The sequence below is a fragment of the Somniosus microcephalus genome, chromosome 17 (assembly GCF_052327205.1).
Source record: "Somniosus microcephalus isolate GS21.2 chromosome 17, FLI_Smic_1.0, whole genome shotgun sequence".
NCBI lineage: Eukaryota > Metazoa > Chordata > Chondrichthyes > Squaliformes > Somniosidae > Somniosus > Somniosus microcephalus.
Window position 1 is genome coordinate 87,966,157 of NC_141003.1, and position 25,599 is coordinate 87,991,755.

A 25,599-nucleotide genomic window follows, 5' to 3' on the forward strand; every position below is an offset into this window, starting at 1 on the left:
GTGTGCACCATCTCAGAATACTCTGCCACCCAAATGTCTAAACAATGGTCAATTTAAAAAAAGATGAAGGGTGGGCCGGGTTTGAGTTTCAAAAACAGCATTAAAGAGATGAATGGTGCAGCGCTGAGTTTTCATGCCGGATTGTTCTTTTGAGTTTCAACTCCGTGACTCACACTTCAAGGGTTAAGTTACGAAGAGCGATTACACAAATTAGGGTTGTATTCCCTAGAATTTAGAAGGGTGATCTGATCGAAGTTTTCAAGCTATCAAGGGGAACAGATAGGGTAGATAGAGAGAAACTCTTTCCGCTGGTTGGGGAGTCTAGGACTAAAAATTAGAGCCAGACCTTTCAGGAGTGAAGTTAGGAAACACTTCTACACACAAAGGGTGGTAGAAGTTTGGAACTCTCGTCCGCAAACGGCAATTGATGCTAGATCAATTGTTAATTTTAAATCTGAGATTGATAGATTTCTGTTAACCAAAGGTATTAAGGGATACGGGCCAAAGGCGGCTATATGGAGTTAGGTCGCAGATCAGCCATGATCTCACTGAATGGCGGAACATGCTCGAGGGGCTGAATGGCCTCCTCCTGTTCCTATGTTCCAATGTCCTAGTAGAGGAAACTTTGGTTTATCCGGAGGTTGTATGTCCGGAATACTCTATCTAACGGCAAAAATCAGGAGCCGTTTTCTATAAGTATTTTTAGATCTCGTTCTTTTTTTTTCCCCGTCAGGCACTACAAGGTCTGTAGCTATAGCAACAGCTTCAGCTAGAGACACTTGCAGCTGCAGCCGACTCTTTAGAAGCTGTTGCTAAGCAACAGTGTTTGTTGTCAGATACGGAGATGAAAACCTCCGTATGCTTCAACATTAACTTTGTATGTCCGGCAGTTTTGATAGATCGGCAACACGCCGGTCCCGTTGGTGCCGGATATCACAAAGTTTCCTGTACTATAAATTATAGTATGATTTTTCAAAGTATAAGAACATACTGAACCCAACTGAACTACGCAAGATACATAATCCACGTACATCACCACTGGAAACACAAAACAGGCATTTCCTGCAAAGATCATTTAAGAAAAAAAAAGGCACCAGTACCTGCATTCCAATCGTCTTTTCAAGGCAGGAGCTCGTAATCCTTTCATGTGATCTGCAAAAAGAGTTGGAACTCCTATTAGTCAGCAATTCTTTTTCAAAACTGAAAACATTACAGCTCCTATTCTAATTACATAAAGTATTTTAGACAACAGCGTACGGCATTAATGGAGTCTTGCTGTGCTAAAATAAATGTGCAACGTTTCTTCATCACCCTTCCCCTTTCCCCCCTCCCCACATACTCTTGTGAAAATGATGACCTCTGAATTTTTGTTACAGGTTATAATGCATTGGTGCTGTGCAGGAAGGATGTTTCTGTATACATGTGATCTGCTAGTGCACTTAGTGTACGAGTCATAACTTTGGCAGGAGACTGGGGAACTCCCATAGAAGTGGCGTAAGAGGCTGTTGGTGCCATTTCCGCTAGGCGCTCTGCCAGTCTCCTGCCGAAGTTACGGTGGGACACTGGGAGAAGCCCCACAAATTTTAGGGTCAGCATCTATTAAATAGACAAATGCAGTTTAATAAAGAACGTAAAAGTCTCACATTCTCGCACAGCTGCCAAGGCCCTAAGCGCTGGAATTCCCTCTCTACCGCTCTTTCCTCGTTTAAGACTCTCCTTAAAACTGACCTCTTTCACCTGGCCTAATATCTCATGTGGCTTGAGGTGAAATTTTGTTTGATAATCGCTCCTGTGAAGCACCTTGGGATATTTTACTATGTTAAAGATGCTATATAAATACAAGTTGTTGTTGTCCATATATACAACATCAACTACACTGCCCTCATTCACCCTCTGTTATTTCATCAAAAAACTCAATCATTAGTCAAACACGATTTGCCTTTAACAAATCCGTGCTGGCTCTCTTTTATTAGTCCATGCTTGTCCAAGTGGCTGTCAATTTTCTCCCGGATTATTGTTTCTAAAAGCTTCCCCACCACCGACGTTAAACTGACTGGCCTGTAACTGTCAGGTTTATCCTTCTCCCCTTTTTTGAACAGGAGGTCAACATTTGCAATCCTCCCGTCCTCTCGCACTACCCCCGTATCCAAGGAGGATTGGAAGCTTGTAGCCAGCACCTCTGCAATTTCTACCCTCAATTCCTTTGTCAGCTGTGACTCAGTGGGCAGCACTCTCGCCTCTGAGTCAGAAGGTTGTGGGTTCAGAGTCCCGCTCCAGAGACTTGAGCACAAAAATCTAGGCTGACACTCTAGTGCAGTGCTGAGGGAGTGCTGCACTGTCGGAGGTGCCGCCTTTCGGATGAGGCGTTAAACCGAGGCCCTGTCTGCTCTCTCAGGTGGATGTAAAAGATCCCATGGCACTATTTTTAAGAGCAGGAGAGTTCTCCCCGGTGTCCTGGCCTATTTCTCAATCAACATCACTAAAACAGATTATCTGGCCATTATCACATTGTCGTTTGTGGGAGCTTGCTGTGCACAAATTGGCTGCCTCGTTTCCTACATTACAACAGTGACTACACTTCAAAAAGTACTTCATTGGCTGTAAAGCGCTTTGGGACACCGTGAGGTCGGGAAAGACGCTACAGAACTGCAAGTCTTTCTTTGAAAATAAAAGTTTCCTTGCCCCAGACCTGAGCAGACTGCATTCCAAACTACTTACTGTTCCCACTCTGCCTGTAAAAAGAGGAGCTTCCCACCTTTGTGACAGTGCGACAGGAAATAAGCTCTGGCCAGCAAATTATCCTTATCGAACCTGTCAATGGAAGCGCTGGGGTATTCCTGCATGCGGCCCTGGAAGGAACTCATTGCTGTTCTTTCTGGGACAAGTTGCAACTCGCCGGCACTGAACTGCTACAGTGACAATGGGCCGGCTGATACTGACAGCCCAGCGCACCAATCAGACTGCACGCCAGTCCCCGGCGTCTGTCCCGAGCACCAATCAGCGCAGCGCATGGGTGGGACCTTCCAGCAGTCGAACCCGGAAGGACAGCAAGAGGCAAAAAAAAAAGGCCAGAGCAGGAGATGTTAACTCTGGCACTCTCTGTCGGGTGGAAGCTGAATCTTCCTCACTCTGCTGTTACTTCCACTAACTGTGCTAGATGCAAGTCACAGCTTACATGCACGGTGCAGCCTCTGACTCTCTTGTTACTTGCACACATCAATGAGAAATACAAACTGTGAACACACACAGCCTACAGAGGGCCAGGCATCATCCACAAAGCGAAAGGCTGAGATTTACATTTCCTACTTTGTATTTGCATCACTGTCTGCTTTTATTTCAGATCCCCAGCGTTCAGTGTTATTCCCCCTCCCTTTGTTATTAGCTATACAAAGATAACGTTGCTTTATCTTACTAGATCCTATCTTACTTTGTCCTATCTTAGTAGGTATTCCCTTTAGACCTCTGCCCCCTCAGAAAATTCCGGTCTGGTCATTTTTAAACCCTGAAACCACCAGCATGTACAGAGAAATTGCTGTCTTCCAGAGACCATCGATTTTCTAAATTTACAATTCATACTTTTTGATCATGAAGCTGGGTTGTCTCCTGTCTGTTCATCAGTGTGCCTGTTTTATTTTTTTTATTCGTTCCTGGGATGTGGGCGTCGCTGGCGAGGCCGGCATTTATTGCCCATCCCTGGTTGCCCCTTGAGAAGGTGGTGGTGAGCCGCCTTCTTGAACCGCTGCAGTCCGTGTGGTGAAGGTGCTCCCACAGTGCTGTTAGGGAGGGAGTTCCAGGATTTTGACCCAGCGACGATGAAGGATCGGCCGATATATTTCCAAGTCAGGATCGTGTGTGACTTGGAGGGGAACTTGGATTCAAAACGATGTCAGTTGGGGGTTTTAACCAGCTGTTGTTTTAATTGTTTCTTGAAATTTGCTCTGCTCTGTGATGCCTTGATTGACAAGAAAATAATGAAGTTTAAGCCAATGGCAGTGGTTCCACCTTTTGACAAAGATGGGTTGAAGTGCTTGATTTGATCTGTGATTGGCTACATTATCTGCCAATCATGTCTATGACCCCCACGGAGGTGTGTCTATTGACACTACCGTGTTAGCCAATGAGTTGGATGTGAGGCGGGGCTTACGGCAGGACTCTTTCTGCAGCCATGAGCTGAATAGTATTTCCCTCTCTGGTTGGATGTATTCTTGGAGGTCTCTCCTCCAGCCTCTAACTGCCCTGCCCGGTCAAACCACCTTCCCCCCCATCAGTTTAAGCTCTCATCTAAAAGACAGCATCCTCAGCATTCCCTCAGGACTGCATAGAAACATCAGCTGAGATTCTGTGCTCACATCCATAGTGGGCCTAAAACCCACAATCTGCTAATTCAGAAATAGGAATGTTACCACTGAGCAAAGTTAACAGTTCAATTCAATTTCTCTCAGTGCAGAACAGGTGTAATTACACCAGGCCACTGCCTGGACCTCCCAAACACTTCACAGCAGCCAGTCTCATTCATCCCTGCCCACCCAACCATCAGATTAGACACCTGGGCCTAGAAATTCAGTTGTTTGCGCCAGCCGCTAGCGTCTTAGGAGGAGGAGATGTGGGGTGCTAAGTGGTTAGCGCCCGGGCGCAGCGCGATCTGCACCTCTCGCCAACTTCAGTTAAGATTTAGCGGCGGCGCCAAGCCTTTGCGCGCGCTCAGCTGCGCGCGCAGATCCTGACGTCATTTCATGGTGCAACGCCCTTTGTGCGCCCCAAACCGGAAATTCAGTGGCGCCGGCCTATTGTGCGCCTGGTGCCCCTAGCGACTGGTGGAGGGGAATGGTTCCCAGTCGCTGCGGGGCGCGGGGGGCGCTAATTAAAGGGCACTCCTCCTGCAGTAGAAATGGCAGCCATTTTGCACCACTCCTTCTTTGTGAGAGACGGATCTTTGGAGAGAGACAAAGGTAGAGAGCTTTCTGGTTTGGCTCAACACTCGCACAGGTACTTGTGGCTTCAGGCCACAGCTTTGCACTTGTCTTTAACTTCAGAGCCATAGCATTGATTGGAAACATATAATGGGGGCTGCAATGGGTGGAAACGTTGGGCTCCATTGCACTGGGCGTTGTACAGATCAAGCAGCAGTGGTCAGGCCTTGCTTCAGGGCTGCAGTGTGCAGGGCGTGGCAGCCAAACAAATCCACCCTCCCCCTTTAAGAGCTCACCGGCGCCAGAGTGTCTGCCTTCAATCAGCAACTTGCCGCACCTGCACTGCGCCCGCCCTCGGGGGTATCGCCCCGGGCCGCCGGCTTAGCGCCTAATGATAGTCGTGCATCGCCTGTTTTAGCGCAGCAGCAACCTCTTGGGGCGATGCCACTGAATATCGGCGAAGGTGGCGCTAAGTTGCGCCGGGTGCAAACTTTAGCGGCCACCCGGCTGTAGCGCCCCAAACGTGGCTATACTGAATTTCTAGGCCCTGGACTACACTTGCTCCCACCCCGCTTCCTGTGAGGGATCTATTCCATTCTCCCAGTTTCTCCGTCTCCGTTGTATCTGCTGTGACGATGCCACCTTTCATACCAGTGCTTCCGATTTTTAAATTTCAGATTAGGCACATCCACCCTGGGGGATTTTATTAGTGCAGCTGGTAACTCACGAAGCACAGGCGAGCTGGGGAAGGTGGTGGTGGAGGCAGTGAAGCAACAGGACCATGCTTTCTGAAGGGCCAGCTTGCATTCCCCCAACCGCTGAAGAGCCAGAGGATGCAGACTTCACAAAGGAGAATGCTTTCTGAGCACAGAAACATGATGCAGTCCCTGGACACCGTGCCATTCAACTTAGAACAACTGAAGGCTAGGTGGAGGAGTCCACATGCTGCATCTTCATAGGGGTGTCAGCCTAGATTTGTGCGCTCAAGTCCCTGGCTCAGAGGCCCACTGAGCACCAGCTGACACTGTCTCGAACCTGACTAATTCTTATACTAATTCTCCAATCCCTAAATTCTCCCTTTGCAATTGGCTCTTATACTCAATTACTTCTCTCTCCCTTACAATGCTACAGCCAACCTTGTGCATTTCTCTCAATTGTCGTTCGATTCCTATATTCTAACGGTGACATGAAATTGCACGTTTATTAACATGATGATGAAATGTGTCATTTTTCCCCCCATAGTGTTAAAATGCAACCAGTAGAATCAATCAAAATATGCTGCATTTTGATATGCAGTCCTGAGGGGATGCTCTTAAAGAATGAACAATCCCATGATATTCCCCCCGGCCTTTGATTGCTAGTGAAGTGAACACACACAGGAGATGCCTTGCTTTACTCGACTTGTGGTTTCCAACGCGACCGGAAGAATATTCTCAGTTACATTATAGCGTCATGCGTTGCCTAGCTGCAGGTGACAACAACTCTCCAACGACAGCCAGCGTCTGGTGAACAGAATAAAGTCACAGCCGAGCGTGTGTGTCCTCTGCAGAAATAACTTATTTGTGTTGGAGTTCAACGGTAAGTTTCTTTCATGTCTGTGGAAGGAGGTGTTGGGGACTGACCCGAGAATGTTTCAACAAGTCAAAGCATTAAAGGCTGACAGCTGATTCACACTCTGGGGGGAACTGAGGGCTGAGGAAGGTAACTTAGGGGCAAGTGGGTTCTAAAATAACCTACCCAGCGATGGGAGATTGGACCCCAACTCTGGCAAACTTGGTAATCCCACATTTGAGCCAGATAATACTTGACTGATTGGAGTGTCAGCCGGCTCCATTGACAGTGTTCAAGTCCCCACTCCAGAGACTTGAACACAAAAATCTAGGCTGACACACCAGTGCAGTGCTGAGGGACTCCTTCTTCATCTTAGGCAGTCCCTCGGAACCGAGGATGACTTGCTTCCACATTAAAAATGAGTTCTCAGGTGACTGATGAGTCCGATGCGGGACCTACAGTCTCTGTCACAGGTGGGGCAGACGGTGGTTGAAGGGGCGGGTGGGTGAGGTGCTTGGGTTGACGTGTGCTCCTTGCGCTGCCTGCGCTTGGCTTCCGCTTGCTCCCGGTGAAGAGACTCGAGGTGTTCGGCACCTTCCCGGATGCTTCTCCTCCACTTTCTGCGGTCTTGGGCCAGGGATTCCCAGGTATCGGTGGGGATGTTGCACTTTTCCAAGGAGGCTTTGAGGGTGTCCTTGAAGCGTTTCCTCTGCCCACCTGGGGCTCTCTTGCCGTGCCGGAGCTCCGAGTAGAGCGCTGGTTTTGGGAGTCTCGTATCGGGCATGCGGACAATGTGACCCGTCCATCGGAGCTGATTGAGCGTGGTCAAAGCTTTGATGCTGGGGATGTTGGCCTGAGTGAGAACACCGACGTTGGTGCGCCTATCCTGCCAATGGATTTGCAGGATCTTGCGGAGGCAGCGTTGGTGGTACCTCTCCAGTGCTTTGAGGTGCCTGGTGTACATGGTCCATGTCTCTGAGGCATACAGCAGGGCGGGTATCACTGCTGCTCTGTAGACCATGAGCTTAGTGCCGGGATTATGGAGTGTCCTCCTCAAATTCGGCTGCCCTCAAAAGTTTGTCACCATCCTCCACCTGCTTCACGACGACATGCAAGCCGTGATCCTGACCAATGGTTCCACCACAGACCCAATTCACGTACGAACCAGGGTCAAGCAATGCTGAGGGAGTGCTGCACTGTCGGAGGTGCAGTCTTTCGGATGAGACTTTAAACCGAGGCCCCGTCTGCTCTCTCAGGTGGATGTAAAAGATCCCTCGACACTATTTCGAAGAGGAGCAGTGGAGTTCTCCCCGGTGTCCTGGGGCCAATATTTATCCCTCAATCAACATCACTAAAACAGATTATCTGGTCATTATCACATTGCTGTTTGTGGGAGCTTGCTGTGCGCAAATTGGCTGCAGCGTTTCCTACATTACAACAGTGACTACACTTCAAAAAGTACTTCATTGGCTGTAAAGCGCTTTGGGACATCCTGAGGTCATGAAAGGCGCTACAGAAATGCAAGTCTTTCTTTCTAACCCAATGTTAAAAGTATCTCGAAGGACCGGTGCCCAATAAGTGTACAACCTCAGATATTTGATATATCTGTACTGCCTGCTAAAAGATAATCTATTAAAAAGGTATCAATTTTGAGCGAGCTTATAGGAAGTTGTACATAAGAGGGTCAACTCATTTCCTTTTATGTTTTAGGTTTTTATTACATTATGTCTTTGAGGGATTTTGGAACTCAAGCAAAGGAAGTAAAACCTAAATTTATGAGTCGTGCCAAGCATTGGACTGAAGAAATAGAAAATTTATACAGATTTCAACAAGCTGGATACAGAGATGAAATAGAATACAAGCAAGTGAAGCAAGTCGATGGGGTAATGAATCCTGTGAATTATTAATTGTACCCTACAATTGTCTAATCTCCAATATTGGTAATTAAATACTTGCAGAAATCTTCTAAAGGTAGTACAAATGTATCTTACCCGGATGGTTTAACCTGTGGAATGCACACACTGAGCAGCAATGGGATATACATATCTCCAGAAGTAAGGTCCGCCAGGGCTGAGTGAAGAAGTCACAAGTGCATTGTGGATATGGCCACGTTTCTGCAATGGAGTATTCTAAAGACTGATTTTTAAAAATATAAAAGGGGGTCACCATTGACCAGAAACTTAACTGGACCAACCACAAAAATACTGTGGCAACAAGAGCAGGTCAGAGGCTGGGTATTCTGCGGCGAGTGTCTCACCTCCTGACTCCCCAAAGCCTTTCCACCATCTACAAGGCACAAGTCAGGAGTGTGATGGAATACTTTCCACTTGCCTGGATGAGTGCAGCTCCAACAACACTCAAGAAGCTCAACACCATCCAGGACAAAGCAGCCTGTTTGATTGGCACCCCATCCACCACCTTAAACATTCACTCCCTCCACCACCGGCGCACCGTGGCTGCAGTGTGTACCATCTACAAGATGCACTGCAGCAACTCGCCAAGGCTTCTTCAGCAGCACCTCCCAAACTCGCGACCTCTTCCACCTAGAAGGACAAGGGCAGCAGGCGCATGGGAACACCACCACCTCCAAGTTCCCCTCCAAGTCACACACCATCCTGACTTGGAAATATATCGCCGTTCCTTCATCGTCGCTGGGTCAAAATCCTGGAACTCCCTCCCTAACAGCACTGTGGGAGCACCTTCACCACACGGACTGTAGTGGTTCAAGAAGGCGGCTCACCACCACCTTCTCAAGGGCAACTAGGAATGGGCAATAAATGACGGCTTTGCCAGCGACGCCCACATCCCATGAACGAATAAATAAAAAAAAGTCTAAGATTACTCCCTTCTTTAAAACTAAGCATTATTATATTTTTCCATGGACAACATAAATATTTTAAATGATCAGATGGTCTATACTCCCTATATATTTGTTATTCATTTTTGCAATATCAGCATGTGCTGATTCATATTTTTTTTACAGATATAATCAACTTTATTCCCACTGATATATCCACGTGGCAAACTGTGAAATACTTCTGAATAAAGTTACAATTCCACACGATGCCTGTGTTGTCCATTTTTAAGGAAGCTTATCCGTTGATGATAAACTACCCAGTGCCTAACTCTCCATTTGCACTGTGCTGTACGCATGAATCGCTGAAATGTTGTGTGGCAAAATTGAGACGGTGATGTTCTGTTCAACGCAGGTGGATCGTTGGCCAGATACTGGATACGTGAAAAAGCTTCAAAGGCGAGATAACACTTTCTATTACTACAGCAGAAAAAGGGAATGTGAAGACAAAGAAGTTCAGAAAGTCAAGGTTTATGCCTATTGAACAATTCTCGTTTGTCTCACTTTCGAGTCTAAATAAATCAACATTTATCTTCACAATTTTCTGGAGATTGAATATTTCACATTTTAACATTTGTGAGTTTTTGTTGTGTTCTTTCCCCTTTGCTTTCCAGTTAAAAGTGAACGAAAATATGTGTCGGAAAAAGAACCCAAAGCTGCCTATTAGTGACCTAAGAATATAGCACCCATCTGAATGTTTAATTCAAAAGGAAGGCAAATTTTGTAATTCTAAAAATCTGTTAAAACCATTTCTATAAACTGGAAGATGAAGTAACAGTGGATTGTTTTGTTTTTACATTTAATGTAAATTTTCTGTTTAATTTTGCCAATGTTTCCGGTGCAGTTATTGTTTCACTTTAATCACCGACAGAACGCGAATGGAATATTTTGTTAAATTGGTTTTGTTTTTAACACTAAAGTAAATTCAAACTTCATTAAATTAGATACCGATAAGCAATTTATTAAAACACAGCAATGATTAGCAAAATGATATAGCAGGCTGCGTTCTACATATAGCAGCAGAGAAAGGCTTTAAAACTTTTTATTGTGTTCTAACGAACGTACATTCTCGTTTTATGAAACTAGTTTACGTTTAGTCGTACTTGCAAATATATTTTATGAAGCCATTTATTATGGAAACATGCATACAGATATTTTATGAGCTCATTATATATTTAGGTGTATAATTATGCACCTTTTATGGACATGTATATTCCCATACAGAGTTTGTCACGGTGTATCCTGGCTACATGGCACCCACCAGAGGAATGCATGACCACCAGCGCTGGGATCATTGTGGGTCGAATGTGTTTTGCTTTGGGTTCTGGGGATAGTTAGGGCTGGGGACAATGGGGAAGGGTTCTGAATTCTGGTGGTCATGCTAGTTCGAGATGAGGGCTGGATTTTGTCAGCCCCGAGGAGGCGGGTATGGAGGCGGGACTGCCGGTAAAGTTGCAGAGTTTGGGGGCGGGTGGCAAACCCGCCTCCGTGCCCTCCTGCCCCGGGTCCTGTCACCTTGAGGCGGGAAAGAGATTAAAGCCTATTAACTGCTTGTTAACAGGTAGTTAACAGGCAGAAAATAGGATTATCCCCATTTATCCTTCCGAAGTGCAGGCTTCCCGACCTCGGGGAACCCCACCAGGGTGTAGGAGATGAGTAGGGGGTCGGAGGGATCTGAAAGTGCGATGTAGAGGTGAGTGATGGGTGCAAGCGTGGAGTGGTAAGTATGTGAGGTGAGTGTAAAGTGTTAGAAAATGTTCACTTACCTTTGTTTCTGCCTACAGCCTTCAGCCACTGTGGAGCCGGAGTCCCGACATCTTCATTCTAGATTTCACAGACTGGCTGTTGGATCCTCTGACCCAACAGCCAGGTGATTTCTGCAAAGTTGAAAGGTTTGATGAGTCCTGAACACAAGGACTCATCAAACTACAGAATGTCAGTGTTTGACAGCTTCACAGAGCTGTCAAACAATGACATTTCTTCTTTCAAGAAGTCTTGACAGAGAGCACGTCATACGTTGACGTGCTCTGTCACTGACTTCCCCCTAATTGGCCTGCTGAGCCCACCGGGCGGGCTTAACAAGGTCAATCGGGGGAAAATCCTGCCGGTAGGCCAGAGGCTGATGGAGGCGGGACTGAGACCCGGCAAGCAGCAGTCCCACCTCCAAAAGCTTCCCATTGAGAAAATCCAGCCCGATGCCCCTCATGGACTGTGGGTCAGTTGCTGCTCTGAGGGGTTGGGGGGAGGGGATGCGTAGTTTGTGTTGAGTGGGTCTCCAAGAATGGGTTAGAGAGACGGCCGGGTATTTCCCTAATTCCAGGTGGGGGCCGGACATCGGTCGTTCCGATTGGCAGATTGACCACGTGCGTTTCAGCCGTGTGTTTGTTGTGGGTGGGGCTGCACGCCCTATAGAGTGGGATGCATCTTCTTGCCATTAGTAGCAAGATAATGCTAACCCACCTGCTGCCCAGATGACTGGATGTTGGAGACATGACCAGAGTGTGTGGAGGAAGCTGCCCTGTGGCCATAGCCCCAATAGTTGTCTGGTAGGAGGGGTGGAATTTTTTGGCGCATGTGCAGTATGTGCAATATATGATTTTAAATTGACCTTCCTGCATTTTGTTGCAGGTGTTGGTGTTTAGGGGCTGACTCCATACCTTTTGCCATTCCTGCTCCCTTAACACTTGGCCTCGGTCATGTCCCAACACAACCTTCAGACTTTCTGTGCCGGCTTTGATCACGGAGGTAAGAATGGCGTGCAAGGTGGAGGTGCACCCGCAAGAGGCTGTTGGGCAGTGGAGGAAAACTTCCAAGAGGTGAGTGGGCTCATGCTGAAGCCTGTAAAGTATTGCTGAGATCTGGAGGTAGTTCTCCATCTGGAGGTAGCAGGATTGGTCGTGTTGGGCGAGGTGAAATTTGTCAGCTAGCTGGTGGAAGGACATAATTAGATTTACAAGCATGTTGCCCCCAGGACTGGTGAATTTTAGCTATGAAGACAGATTGGAGAGGCTGGGGTTGTTTTCTTTGGAACAGAGGAGGCTGAGGGGAGACCTTATTGAGGTGTATAAAATTATGAGGGGCCTAGATAGAGTGGATAGGAAGGACCTATTTCCCTTAGCAGAGGGGTCAATAACCAGGGGGGGCATAGATTTAAAGTAATTGGTAGAAGGATTAGAGGGGAGTTGAGGAGAACATTTTTCACCCAGAGGGTGGTGGGGGTCTGGAACTCACTGCCTGAAAGGGTGGTCGAGGCAAAGACCCTCATCACATTTAAAAAGTACTTGGATATGCACTTGAAGTGCCGTAACCTACAGGGCTACGGACCAAGAGCTGGAAAGTGGGATTTGGCTGGAGAGCTCTTTGTCGGCCGGCACGGACACGATGGGCCGAATGGCCTCCTTCTGTGCCATAAACTTCTATGATTCTATAATCTGGCCCTCATGAAGGAGCTGACCTAATCCGGTAATACCTTCTCATGTCAGGAACATCAACTAGGGTTTCCACTCCTAAGTGCTATCCAGGGACCATTGTTGGACGGTGTGCACATGTAGATGTCTAGACTCACGGATGAAGAAAGTATCCAGTTGAATGAGGTTCTGGAGGATACCTGATGTGCCTCAATAATTCCGAGACTCGATGTTAGCGAAACAAAACAAGGCTTTTATTAACTTAGAAAGTAACACGTAAGAGAGAGAGGTATCTTCCTTCTGGAGACTGAGGCCAGACTGAGCTAGCTTACAAAAGGGGCCAGGTATGGGCGGAGCCCTACACACACAGCACATTCCAGCACATTCCAATAAACAATACAATGAGGACTGGGGGAAGGGAAATGACACTGAAACCGACCACAGTCACAGGCAGTGATGAATGGAATATTTCATCACAATACCCAACCCCCAGAATAGAGCCTTACCCTAGCAAGAAGTCAATGAATTCAGGTGAGGGGGGAGGGGAGAAAAATTCATAAGACAAAAGTGAACTTTTTCTGCATCATCAGTGAATGGTGAGAAACCATTAAATGTTGGTGTTCGGAGAGATTTGGGGGTCCTCGTACAGGAAACACAGAGAGTTAGCGTGCAGGTACAGCAAGTAATTAGGAAGGCAAATGGAATGTTGGCCTTTATTGCAAGGGGGTTGGAGTATAAGAGTGAGGAAGTCTTGCTACATTTGTACAGGGCCTTGGTGAGACCACACCGGGAGTACTGGGCACAGTTTTGGTCTCCTTATCCTAGGAAGGATATACTTGCCTTGGAGGCGGTGCAACGAAGGTTCACTAGATTGATCCCTGGGATGAGCGGGCTGTCCTATGAGGAGAGATTGTGTAGAATGGGCCGATACTCTCTGGAGTTTAGAAGAATGAGGTGATCTCATTGAAACTTATAAGATTCTGAGGGGGATTGACAGGGTAGATGCTGAGAGGTTGTTTCCCCCCTGGCTGGAGAGTCTAGAACTAGGGGGCATAGTCTCAGGATAAGGGGTCGGCCATTTAGGACTGAGATGAGGAGGAATTTCTTCACTCAGAGGGTTGTGAATCTTTGGAATTCTCTGCCCTAGAGGGTTGTGGATGCTGAGTCGTTGAGTATATTCAAGGCTGAGATCGATAGATTTTTGGACTCTAGGGGAATCAAGGGATATGGGGATCGGGTGTGAAAGTGGAGTTGAGGTCGAAGATCAGCCATGATCTTATTGAACGGCGGAGCAGGCTCGAGGGGCCGTGTGGCCGACTCCTGCTCCTAATTCTTATGTTATGTAGGAGGAGGCCATTCTGCCCCTCAAGCCTGTTCCTTTAAATTGGATTAGCTCATGGCTGATCTGTTTTTTAACTCCATCTACCCGCCTTGGTTACGTAAACCTTAATACACTTAGTTAGCTAAACTCAGTGGGGGCAATGGCAGATGTGCGACGACTGGCGTTGGTGCCCCTAGTATCAGGTTTGGGAGAGGAAAATTGATCTTGCTGCTGATCGTGATTCAACAGCCCGGCTGGAAGTGCTTGTGTGCGAACATCAGGTGAGAACAGGAGTGGCTCAGGTGTGATGCCCCTGTGGTGGAACGACCTGCTGACAGTCACTGTCAAGACCTCAAACGTGGATAATTGCCACTTGGGTGATGTACTGGCGAATGAGCAGCCTCTGTGGAGCAGTATGTCAGCAGGAGTCAGGAGAGAATGAGAGAAGATTGGTAATTAAAGATAGGGGAATCCCTAACGCGAGCTGCTGTGACGTCAACAAGCTGTCTAAGCAGCCAATCATAACACAGAATTCTCACAGACTGGGAACCAGGAAATAGAAAGCACTAATGATCAATCACTTTTTAAAAAAGTTACAGAGAGTGAAATAAAGATTGGGACATACACATTGGGTTCAGGGAGAAGCTAAAATATCATGAACAAACTTTAAAGACATTTTAAAAATTAATTTAAAAATCTAATAATTTTTAACTTAATGGAGAAATGTGACGTTCCACCAACATAAAATTAGTTTTTTAGGGCCAGAACGGTTGTTTATCTGTAGTTATTACTTAGATCACCATTAAAAACCCAGTTACACCTCATTTGAATGGGTCTGACTTTTTATGGGGTTTCTAACAGCGATATTTGCTCGGAACATAAGAACATAAGACGTAGGAGCAGGAGTCGGCCATTTGGCCCCTCGAGCCTGCTCCACCATTCAATAAGATCATGGCTGATCTGATCTTGGCCTCAACTCCACTTCCCTGCCCGCTCCCCATAATCCTTGACTCCCTTACCGTTCAAAAATCTGTCTATCTCCACCGTAAATATATTCAATGACTCCGCCTCCATAGCTCTCTGGGGAAGAGAATTCCAAAGATTCACAACCCTCTGAGAGAAGAAATTCCTCCTCATCTCCGATTTAAAAGGGTTTCCCCTTATTCTGAAATGATGATTCTATAATCTGGCCCTCATGAAGGAGCTGACCTAATCTGGTAATACCTTCTCATGTCAGGAACATCAACTAGGGTTTCCACTCCTAAGTGCTATCCAGGGACCATTGTTGGACTGCGTGCTCATGTAGATGTTTAGACTCACGGATGAAGAAAGTATCCACTTGAATGAGGTTCTGGAGGATACCCAACACCAATAATAGAGCCTTACCCTAGCAAGAAGTCAATGAATTCAGGTGAGGGGAGAAAAATTCTTAAGACAAAAGTGAACTTCTTCAGTAGAAATCGATGTTGGTAAACTGGGTACAACCTCAGCTCTTCACTCTCGAGTCATCACCAACATCCGATTCAGAGGCAAAAGCAGAGGGGCGGCAGCATGAGCACGCAAACTATATCATTCTGATTGCAACCTCCAAGGCAAGGACCCCAGCCTTTCCAAGACAAAGGACATTGTTAACTCTTACCTGTCCATGACGAAAGGATTAATTATGGAGCAATGATCTCTGTGGCCAGAGGTTCGGCTTTTCCAACATTCAATTGAAATCAGTGTGTGTTAATGGGGAATCCCTAACGCGAGCTGCTGTGACGTCAACAAGCTGTCTGAGCAGCCAATCATAACGCAGAATTCTCACAGTCTGGGAACCAGGAAATAGAAAGCACTAATAATCAATCAATCACTTTTTAAAAAAGTTACAGAGAGTGAAATAAAGATTGGGAAATACACATTGGGTTCAGGGAGAAGCTGAAATATCATGAACAAAGTTTAAAGGCATTTTTTAAATTAATTTTAAAATCTAATAATTTTTAACTTAATGGAGAAATGTGATGTTCCACCAACAGAAAATTAGTTTTTCATAGAAACATAGAAGATAGGAGCAGGAGTAGGCCATTCGGCCCCTCAGGCCTGCTCTGCCATTCAATGAGATCATGGCTGATCATCCAAATTCAGTACCCTGTCCCTGCTTTCTCCCCATATCCCTTGATCCCTTTAGTCTTAAGAAATATATCCAACTCCTTCTTGAATATATTTAATGAATTGGCCTCTACTGCCTTCTGTGGTAGAGAATTCCACAGGTTCACCACTCTCTGGGTGAAGAAATTCCTCCTCATCTCTGTCCTAAATGGCTTACCCCTTATCCTTAAACTGTGACCCCTGGTTCTGGACTCCCCCGCCATCGGGAACATCCTTCCTGCATCTAGTCTGTCTAGTCCTGTTAGAATTTTATAAGTTTCAATGAGATCCCCTCTCATTCTTCTAAACTCCAGCGAATATAAGCCTAATCGATCCAATCTCTCTTCATATGTCATTCCTGCCATCCCAGGGCCAGAACGGTTGTTTATCTGTAGTTATTACTCAGATCGCTGTTAAAAACCCAGTTACACCTCATTTGAACGGGTCTGACTTTTTATGGGGTTTCTAACAGTGATATTTGTTCGGAAAAGGGGAAGTTTTTGTCAGATCAGTGATTTCACTGATTGCCGGCTGTGTGTGTGTGGGGGGTGAACCACAGTACAGCCAGTGTTGGAGCAGTGAATGACTGACCGCAACTTCAGGATTTTCGTGTTAGGATGTGCTACATCCTAAAGTTGCGGTCAGATTCAGGGGCGAAATGACAGCGAACGCAGGTTCCGGGCCATTGTCTAGAACAAAGCTCCATGGCTAACGCACGGAAGACGTGTATCTATATTCATACATCCTATTGATGATTGATGCTGTAGTTAGGCTCCATAGAATGAATAAGTATCTAAATAAAAAGAGAAAACGTGAGCAGCAAACTGCACGGTAGTCAGCATCTGAAAGAGAAAGATTTATTATTAATGCCTTCTGGCGAGATCCTGCATCACCACAGATGAAGGAAATCGGAATTTCCCACTGAGGAAATGAAGATGAGCTTTGCTGCTAATTGAGGTAGGTTTGCAGTAGCAACAGAGTTGCAGCAATGGGGGACTTTACCTGTCCTAAGATAAGCTGGGATTGGAGAACAGTTTGTGGTCAAAATGGGAAGAGGAATTCTTAGAATGCAACCAGGAGGTTTCCTTAATCAGCAAGTTGTAGGTCCAGCAAGGAAGGACGCATTGCCACATCGGCTTCTGGGCAATGGAGGAGGAGAATTAAGGAAGCTGAAGTTAGGAGTTGGAAGTAATTACTATAACCTAATTAGGTTCACATTGAAATAAATAGGAACCCGTGAAAGTACAGGACTGAAAAGGATTATGCAGTCCATTTGGCTGGTTCCCAAAGCCAATTCCTCTAAATTGCCCAGTTCCTCACATAACAGTCGAATTCTCTGAGTTTCCAACAAGCTATCTGCTGCCACTGTCTTAATTTAGGACAGTGAAACCATTGCACACAACAACCACCAGATGGAACTGGTGTGAGCTTTTCTGGTAATACGTTATTAAGTTGTAATTTTTTTTAAATGCTAGGATATGAGTTGATACACATTGAAATTCGGGTCGGGCCTGACCTGCACTTACCTTGCGCGCCGGCAGTTGAGCTCTGGGCTCCCGTGGAATTCCGCTCCGGGGCCTGGCCCAGCTGCCGGCGCGCTGTGCTTGCGTGTCCCAGGGGCGTAGTTAGTGCGATGCGTTCCCTGGGATCACGTGAGCCATGGGCAGCCAATCGGAGGAGGGAAAAGCCCATTCATAAGATTGACAGGAAGACCTGTCTAAACTTATGAATATACGGGCCCCAAAATAACAGTAAACCTTCAAATAAATTTTTTTTAAACATCACACTTTTTAAATAAACTATAAATTACATTAAATAACTATTTTAAACAATAATTTAAATTTTTGAAAAAAATAATTTTATAAAAAAACGGGGCTAAAAATAAACTTACCTTGCTTTAAAGTATTTAAAAATAATAAACCTGTGGAAAAAATGTTTTAATTTTAATTAATTGACCACTTACCTTTTAAAATGCAGGCCTTACGCCTGGTTTTTACATTTCTAAAATCTAAAGATTTACCCTCACGGAAAAACCTATAAAAAAAACGTAAGTTGAAAGCGCACGCGCAGACTCCCGCGCGCACGCGTTCGACCTCTGAACCCCTACGTTCAGAGGAACGGAAGTGCCGGTTTCCCACGCATGCACAGTGCATGCAGGAAACCGGCACTTCCATCGGGTCCACGCGCGAGTACCCCGTGCGTACTCACGCGTTGGGACCCGAATTTCTGGGCCAATATTTTAAATGCACTGTTCAGATGTTACAGTCCAGAGAGCTACTGATGTGATGCTATACTGATAGACTTACTGGCGATCACTGTTCCCAGACGTTATTAGCACTGACCGAGCTTATCAGTCTATTTTGCACATACCATCAGCAGCCGAAAGTCTCTAAAGTGTACATAATGCAAATAGAACGCGCAGGTTAATATAGATAATGGCCCAGAAATTCGGGTCGGGGGCTTCCCGCGGGTGCAAGCCCCTGACCTGCACTTACCTAGCGCGCCGGCCGTTGAGCTGTGGGCCCGCGTGGGATTCCGATCCGGGGCCTGCTCCAACTGCCGGCGCGCAGTGCTTGCGTATCCCAGGGGCGCAGTTAGTTCGATGCGTCCCCTGGGATCACGTGGGCCATGGGGAGCCAATCGGTGCAGGGAATGCTCCATTCATAAGATTGACAGGAAGAGCTGTCAAACCTATAAATACTATAAGCCCCAAAACATCACTAAATCTTCAAATAATTTTTTTTTTAAATCACTTTTTTAAAATAAACTATAAATTACATGAAATAACTATATTAAAAAATAATTAAATTTTTTGAAAAAATTAATTACATTTTCTAACGGGGCTAAAAATAAACTTACCTTTCCTTAAAGTATTTAAAAATAATAAACCTGTGGAAAAAATGTTTTAATTTTAATTAATTCACCACTTACCTTGTTAAAAGCAGGCCTTGCGCCTGCTTTTTACATGTCTAACTCCTGGAGACTTACCCTCCCGGAAAAACCTGCAAAAAAAACGTAATTTCGCTGCGCACGCGCTGCCTCTCCGGCGCACGCGTTCGACCTCTGAACCCCTTCTTTCAGGGGAACGGAAGTGCTGGTTTCCCGCACATGCGCAGTGCATGCACAAAACCAGCACTTCCATTGGGCTTACGGGTGAGTACCCCGTGCGTACTCACCTGTGGAGACCCGAATTTCTGGGCAATTAAATTCCCTCGCAGCGCCCCAAGAGGGAGGCGAGGCGCTTCCAGTAGCACCCCGCTTCCCTGTTGGGGCGCTACCGATGAATTTCAGCTGCGGGGGCGCTAATCTAAAAGTAGCGCCCCGGCGAAGTTAGCGCCCCAAAGGCGGCGCAACTCAGTTTCTCCCCCCGTGTGTCTAGTACGCTTTCATCACATTCACATTTAGAAGTCTGATGTTTAAATCATAGAATTTTTATGACTTAAAATACCACACTTCAAAAAAAAAAGAAAGGTGGTAATCGCTGTTCCCGGAAGTTATTAGCACTGACCGAGCTTATCAGTCTATTTTGCACATACCATCACGAACCAGCTGAAAGTCTCTAAAGTGTACATAATACAAATAGAAGGCGCAGATTAATATAGATAATGATCATAGGGAGGAAAGGGAGCAGGCTGAGATATGTGAAAGAGCGAGGATGAGTGATCTACAGCATCTTGCACGACCACCGGACGTCCCAATGTGCTTTACAGCCAATGAAGCACTTTGTGAAGTGTGGTCACTGTTGTAATGTAGGAAACACGGCAGCTAGTTTGCGCACAGCAAGCTCCCACAAACAGCAATGTGATAGTGACCAGATAATCTGTTTTAGTGATGTTGATTGAGGGATAAATATTGGCTTCAGGACACCGGGGAGAACTCCCCTGCTCTTCTTTGAAATAGTGCCATGGGATCTTTTACATCCACCTGAGAGAGCAGACGGGGCCTCGGTTTAACGTCTCATCCAAAAGACGGCACCTCCGACAGTGCAGCGCTCCCTCGGTACTGCACCGGAGTGTCGGCCTAGCTTTTTGTGCTGGAGTCTCTGGAGCGGGACTTGAACCCACAACCTTCTGCCTCAGAGGCGAGGGTGCTGCCCACTGAGCCACAGCTGACAAAGCATCAAAAGTATTAAAAAAGGGAATGGAAATCAGCTACTTCCTGATGGTTTTTCTGACCTTGACAACCTGGCCACCTCCCCAAGGGCAAGAGCCTGGGCCTGAGAAACATAGAGGATAGGAGCAGGAGTAGGCCATTCGGCCCCTCGAGCCTGCTCCGCCATTCAATGAGATCATGGCTGATCATCCAAATTCAGTACCCTGTCCCTGCCTTCTCCCCATATCCCTTGATCCCTTTAGCCTTAAGAAATATATCTAACTCCTTCTTGAATATATTTAATGAATTGGCCTCAACTGCCTTCTGTCCGCCCGGGCGCTTCCGACCAAAAGCGAGAGCCCCTCGGGGCTCGCCTCCCCGCCTCACCGGGTAAGTGAAAAAACGGCTACAATGATCCTCTAACTAACCTCAGGATGTGCCTATTTAAACCCCTTTCCCACCGGGAGGACCTCAGCAGTGGCCTCAAAGGGACCCTGCAGCAGCTGAAATAGAACCCCATTTTAGCAATTAAACAGCACAAACTTGCTCCAGACCCTAACTACAAGTAATGCTTCGAATGATCAGTTAGTGCTATTAAAAATAAAACAATAGCATTGTTTCATGACAGTAACACATCAGAGGGTTGAGAAGCGCAACTTTGACAGTCAGAGTGATGCTCAAGCAATGTTCACTGAGTTGATGGAGGTGTATGTACAGGGACACTTCTGTTTCCTTTGCTTTTCTGTTACATCCTATGCTACTTAATTGCAGTATGTGCGTGTCGGCCGTGACTCAGTGGGCAGCACTCTCTTCAGGTTTTGATGTTAAAATGTGGTGGCGGAATGGCTATGCAGGGCGGTGGAATTGATTTGTATCATACAATGTAATGATCACAATGTTGTAAATGTTCTTAATGTTCAATAAAGTATTATAATAAAAAAAAAGTGGGCAGCACTCTCACGTCTGAGTCAGAAGGTTGTGGGTTCATGTCCCACTCCAGGGACTTGAGCACAAAAATCTCAGCTGACACTCCCAGTGCAGTGCTGAGGGAGTGCCGCACTGTCAAAGATGCTGTCTTTCAGATGAGACGTTAAACCGAGGCCCCGTCTGCTCTCTCAGGTGGACGTAAAAGATCCTGTGGCACTATTTTGAAGATAGAGCATGGGCACTATCACCCAGTGTCCTGGGCCAATATACATCCCTAAGACAGATTATCTGGCCATTATCACATTGCTGTTTGTGGGAGCTTGCTGTGTGAATTGGCTGCCGCGTTTCCTACATTACAACAGTGACTACACTTCAAAAAGTACTTCATTGGCTGTAAAGCGTTTTGGGTCGTCCTGAGGTTGTGAAAGGCGCTATAGAAATGCAAGTCTTTCATTTTACACATAGACATCATGGGGTAGACTTTGAAGTCAATGGAAATAAAAATCGGGAGAGCTGTAAAATGAGCTCGTGATTCGCTATCACACAAAGTCAAAGTCAAAATCTACCAGAATTGGGCCAATTTTCTTCTTCTGGTGCAAGTTATGTCTAAAGGGTTATGAGCTGGTGCTAAATCCACTCAAGTGGTAATATGTTAATAGCATTCAGATTTCTGTTCATTTCAGGGTTAATTAATTTGTATTCACAGATCCAGGTGCAGACATGGTCAGGTGTAGAGAACACACTGGTGATAGGAGAAGCAATTTGTATGTGTTTATAATTTAAAGGGACTCGGACACAACAGCGGAACAAAACTTCTGACACTCTCTAGAAAGACTTAGAAGGCAAAGGAGGGTCCAAAGTGTAGACTTGAGGCCACAGTGGACCGAGTCTGTCACTTGTTGTGGCAACAAGAGCAGGTCAGAGGCTGGGTATTCTGCGGCAAGTGTCTCACCTCCTGACTCCCCAAAGCCTTTTCACCATCTACAAGGCACAAGTCAGGAGTGTGATGGAATACTCCCCACTTGCCTGGATGAGTGCAGCTCCAACAACACTCAAGAAGCTCAACACCATCCAGGACAAAGCAGCCCGCTTGATTGGCACCCCCTCTACCACCTTAAACATTCACTCCCTCCACCACCGGCGTACCGTGGCTGCAGTGTGTACCATCTACAAGGTGCACTGCAGCAACTCGCCAAGGCTTCTTCGGCAGCACCTCCCAAACCCGCGACCTCTTCCACCTAGAAGGACAAGGGCAGCAGGCGCATGGGAACACCACCACCTCCAAGTTCCCCTCCAAGTCACACACCATCCTGACTTAGAAATATATCGGCCATTCCTTCATCGTCGCTGGGTCAAAATCCCGGAACTCGCTCCTCAACAGCACTGTGGGAGCACCTTCACCACACGGACTGCAGCGGTTCAAGAAGGCGGCTCACCACCTTCTCAAGGGGCAATTAGGGATGGGCAATAAATGCTGGCCTTGCCAGCAACGCCCACATCCCATAAAAACAAAAACAAAAAAAAGCCCTATGGTGACTGTCCTCACAGCAGATGACACAGCTCTGTATCTGGCTCTGCTGACCCAGACCTTGTGAAGGTATTTTCCCACAGCCACATAGAATTATATCGAATTTACAACACAGGAACAGGCCATTCGGCCCAACTGGTCTATGCAGGTGTTTATGCTCCACACAAACCACTTCCTACCTCACTTCATCTCACCCTCTCATCACATCCTTCTATTCATTTCTCCCTCATGTGCTTATCTAGCCTCCCCCTTAAATGAATCGATACTACCCACTCCTTGGGTAAAGAAGTTTCTCCTGAATTCCTTGTTGGATTTAGTAATGACCGTCTTATATTTATGGCCCCTAGTTTTGGTCTCTCCGACAAGTGGAAACATCTTTTCTACGTCGACCCTTTCAAACCCCTTCATAATTTTAAAGACCTCTATTAGGTCACCCCTCAGCCTTTGCTTTTCTAGAGAAAAGAGCCCCAGCCTGTTCAATCTTTCCTGATAGGTAGAACCTCTCTGTTACATAGATACATAGAAGATAGGAGCAGGAGTAGGCCATTCGGCCCTTCGTGCCTGCTCCGCCATTTAATGAGATCATGGCTGATCCTTTAATTCAGTATCCCGTCCCCGCCTTCTCTCCGTAACCCTTAACCCCTTTTGCCCGTAGAAATATATCTAATTCCCTCTTAAATATATTTAATGAGCTGGCATACACTGCCCTCTGTGGCAATGAGTTCCACAGGTTCACCACTCTCTGAGTGAAGAAATTCCCCCTCATCTCTGTCCTAAATGGTTTAGCCCTTATCCTTAAATTATGTCCTCTAGTTCTGTTCTCACCCGCCAAGGGAAACATTCCTTCTGCATCCAGTCTGTCTAGACCTGTCAGAATTTTATACACTTCTATGAGGTCCCCTCTCAATCTTCTAAACTCCAGTGTGTACATCCCTAAACTACATAGTCTCTCCTCATAGGTCATTCCCGCCATTCCTGGTATCAGCCTGGTGAATCGCCGCTGCACCCCCTCCATGGCAAGAACATCCTTCCTCAGATGAGGCGACCAAAACTGTACACAGTACTCGAGGTGTGGTCTCACCAGTGCCCTGTACAGCTGCAGCAAGGTATCCCTGTTCCTGTATTCTAACCCTTTTGCTATGAAGGCCAGCATACCGTTTGCCTTCTTGACCGCCTGTTGCACCTGCATGCTCGCCTTCAGTGACTGGTGTACAAGAACACCCAGGTCTCTCTGTACTTCCCCCTCTCCCAATCTATTGCCATTTAAATAATAATTTGCCCTCCCGTTCCTGCACCCAAGGTGGATAACTTCGCACTTGTCCACATTATAGTGCATCTGCCATTTATCCGCCCAATCGCCCAGTCTGTCCAAATCGCTCTGGAGCTTCCTGGTCTCTTCCTCTGAGCCCACCCCACCTCCTAGTTTAGTGTCGTCTGCAAATTTGGAAATGCTGCATCCGACTCCCTGATCCAGGTCATTAATGTAAATTGTGAACAGCTGGGGGCCCAGGACAGATCCCTGTGGTACCCCACTTGTTACTGCCTGCCATTCAGAAAATGAGCCGTTTATTCCAACTCTCTGTTTTCTATCTGACAGCCAGTTCCCTATCCACGCCAAAACTTTCCCCTTTATCCCATGAGCCTCAATTTTCCATGCTAATCTTTTATGTGGGACCTTATCGAAGGCCTTTTGGAAGTCCAGGTACACCACATCTACTGGCTCTCCCCCATCTATTCTACCAGTTACTCCCTCAAAAAATTCCAATAGATTAGTCAAGCACGATTTACCCTTTGTAAATCCATGTTGACTCTGTCCTATCCTGTCCCCATTTGCTAAGTGCTCCGCTATTTCATCCTTAATGATGGACTCCAGCATTTTGCCCACAACTGATGTAAGGCTTACAGGTCTGTAATTACCTGCTTTTTCCCTACCCCCCTTTTTGAATAGTGGGGTAACGTTAGCTACCCTCCAATCCATCGGCACTGTTCCCGAGTCTAATGAATTCTGAAAAATCATCCTTAGTGCATCCGCTACCTCTCTGTTCTGGTATCATTCTTATTAAAAAATTTTGCACCTTCTCTAGTGCCTCTATATCTTTTTTGTATATGGGGCCTCAGCTCATCTGCTGCTGAAACCCTCATCCATGTCTTTGTTACCTCTAGACTTGACTATTCCAACGCACTCCTGGCCGGCCTCCCACATTCCACCCTACGTAAACTTGAGGTCATCCAAAACTCTGCTGCCCGTGTCCTAACTCGCACCAAGTCCTGTTCACCCATCACTCCTGTGCTCGCTGACCCGTGTCCTAACTCACACCCAGTCCCATTCACCCATCACCCCCTGTGCTCACTGCCCCGTGTCCTAACTCGCACCCAGTCCTGTTCACCCATCACCCCCTGTGCTCACTGCCCCGTGTCCTAACTCACACCCAGTCCCGTTCACCCATCACTCCTGTGCTCGCTGCCCCGTGTCCTAACTCGCACCAAGTCCCGTTCACCCATCACTCCTGTGCTCGCTGACCCGTGTCCTAACTCACACCCAGTCCCGTTCACCCATCACCCCCTGTGCTCACTGCCCCGTGTCCTAACTCACACCCAGTCCCGTTCACCCATCACCCCCTGTGCTCACTGCCCCATGTCCTAACTCGCACCCAGTCCCGTTCACCCATCACCCCCTGTGCTCACTGCCCCGTGTCCTAACTCGCACCCAGTCCCGTTCACCCATCACCCCCTGTGCTCACTGCCCCGTGTCCTAACTCACACCCAGTCCCGTTCACCCACCACCCCACTGTGCTCACTGCCCCGTGTCCTAACTCGCACCAAGTCCCGTTCACCCATCACTCCTGTGCTCACTGCCCCGTGTCCTAACTCGCGCCAAGTCC

At 46.8% G+C, this 25,599-nt stretch overlaps 3 protein-coding genes across 3 annotated transcripts in view; 2 read left to right on the plus strand and 1 right to left on the minus strand.

The window, feature by feature from the left end:
* Nucleotides 1–2,896, minus strand: part of dclre1c (DNA cross-link repair 1C, PSO2 homolog (S. cerevisiae)) — a 67,708-nt gene extending 64,812 nt beyond the window's left edge. Inside the window, exons 1-2 of the mRNA XM_086010828.1 lie at nucleotides 2,756–2,896; nucleotides 1,101–1,152 (exon numbers count right to left, since the gene is read on the minus strand). Coding sequence (XP_085866954.1) covers nucleotides 1,101–1,152; nucleotides 2,756–2,864 — 161 coding nt within the window. The 5' untranslated portion in view covers nucleotides 2,865–2,896. The remainder of the gene's footprint in view (nucleotides 1–1,100; nucleotides 1,153–2,755) is intronic.
* A 3,453-nt stretch (nucleotides 2,897–6,349) lies between these two features.
* Nucleotides 6,350–10,140, plus strand: meig1 (meiosis/spermiogenesis associated 1). Its single transcript, XM_086010836.1, has 3 exons — nucleotides 6,350–6,488; nucleotides 8,172–8,344; nucleotides 9,671–10,140. The coding sequence occupies exons 2-3, from the start codon at nucleotides 8,186–8,188 to the stop codon at nucleotides 9,797–9,799; spliced, it is 288 nt and encodes a 95-aa protein (XP_085866962.1). The 5' UTR covers nucleotides 6,350–6,488; nucleotides 8,172–8,185; the 3' UTR covers nucleotides 9,800–10,140.
* A 1,850-nt stretch (nucleotides 10,141–11,990) lies between these two features.
* The window catches only part of tmem243b (transmembrane protein 243, mitochondrial b), an 86,874-nt gene continuing 73,265 nt past the window's right edge, over nucleotides 11,991–25,599 (plus strand). Inside the window, exon 1 of the mRNA XM_086010834.1 lies at nucleotides 11,991–12,131. The gene's annotated coding sequence lies outside the window, so the exon portion shown is untranslated. The remainder of the gene's footprint in view (nucleotides 12,132–25,599) is intronic.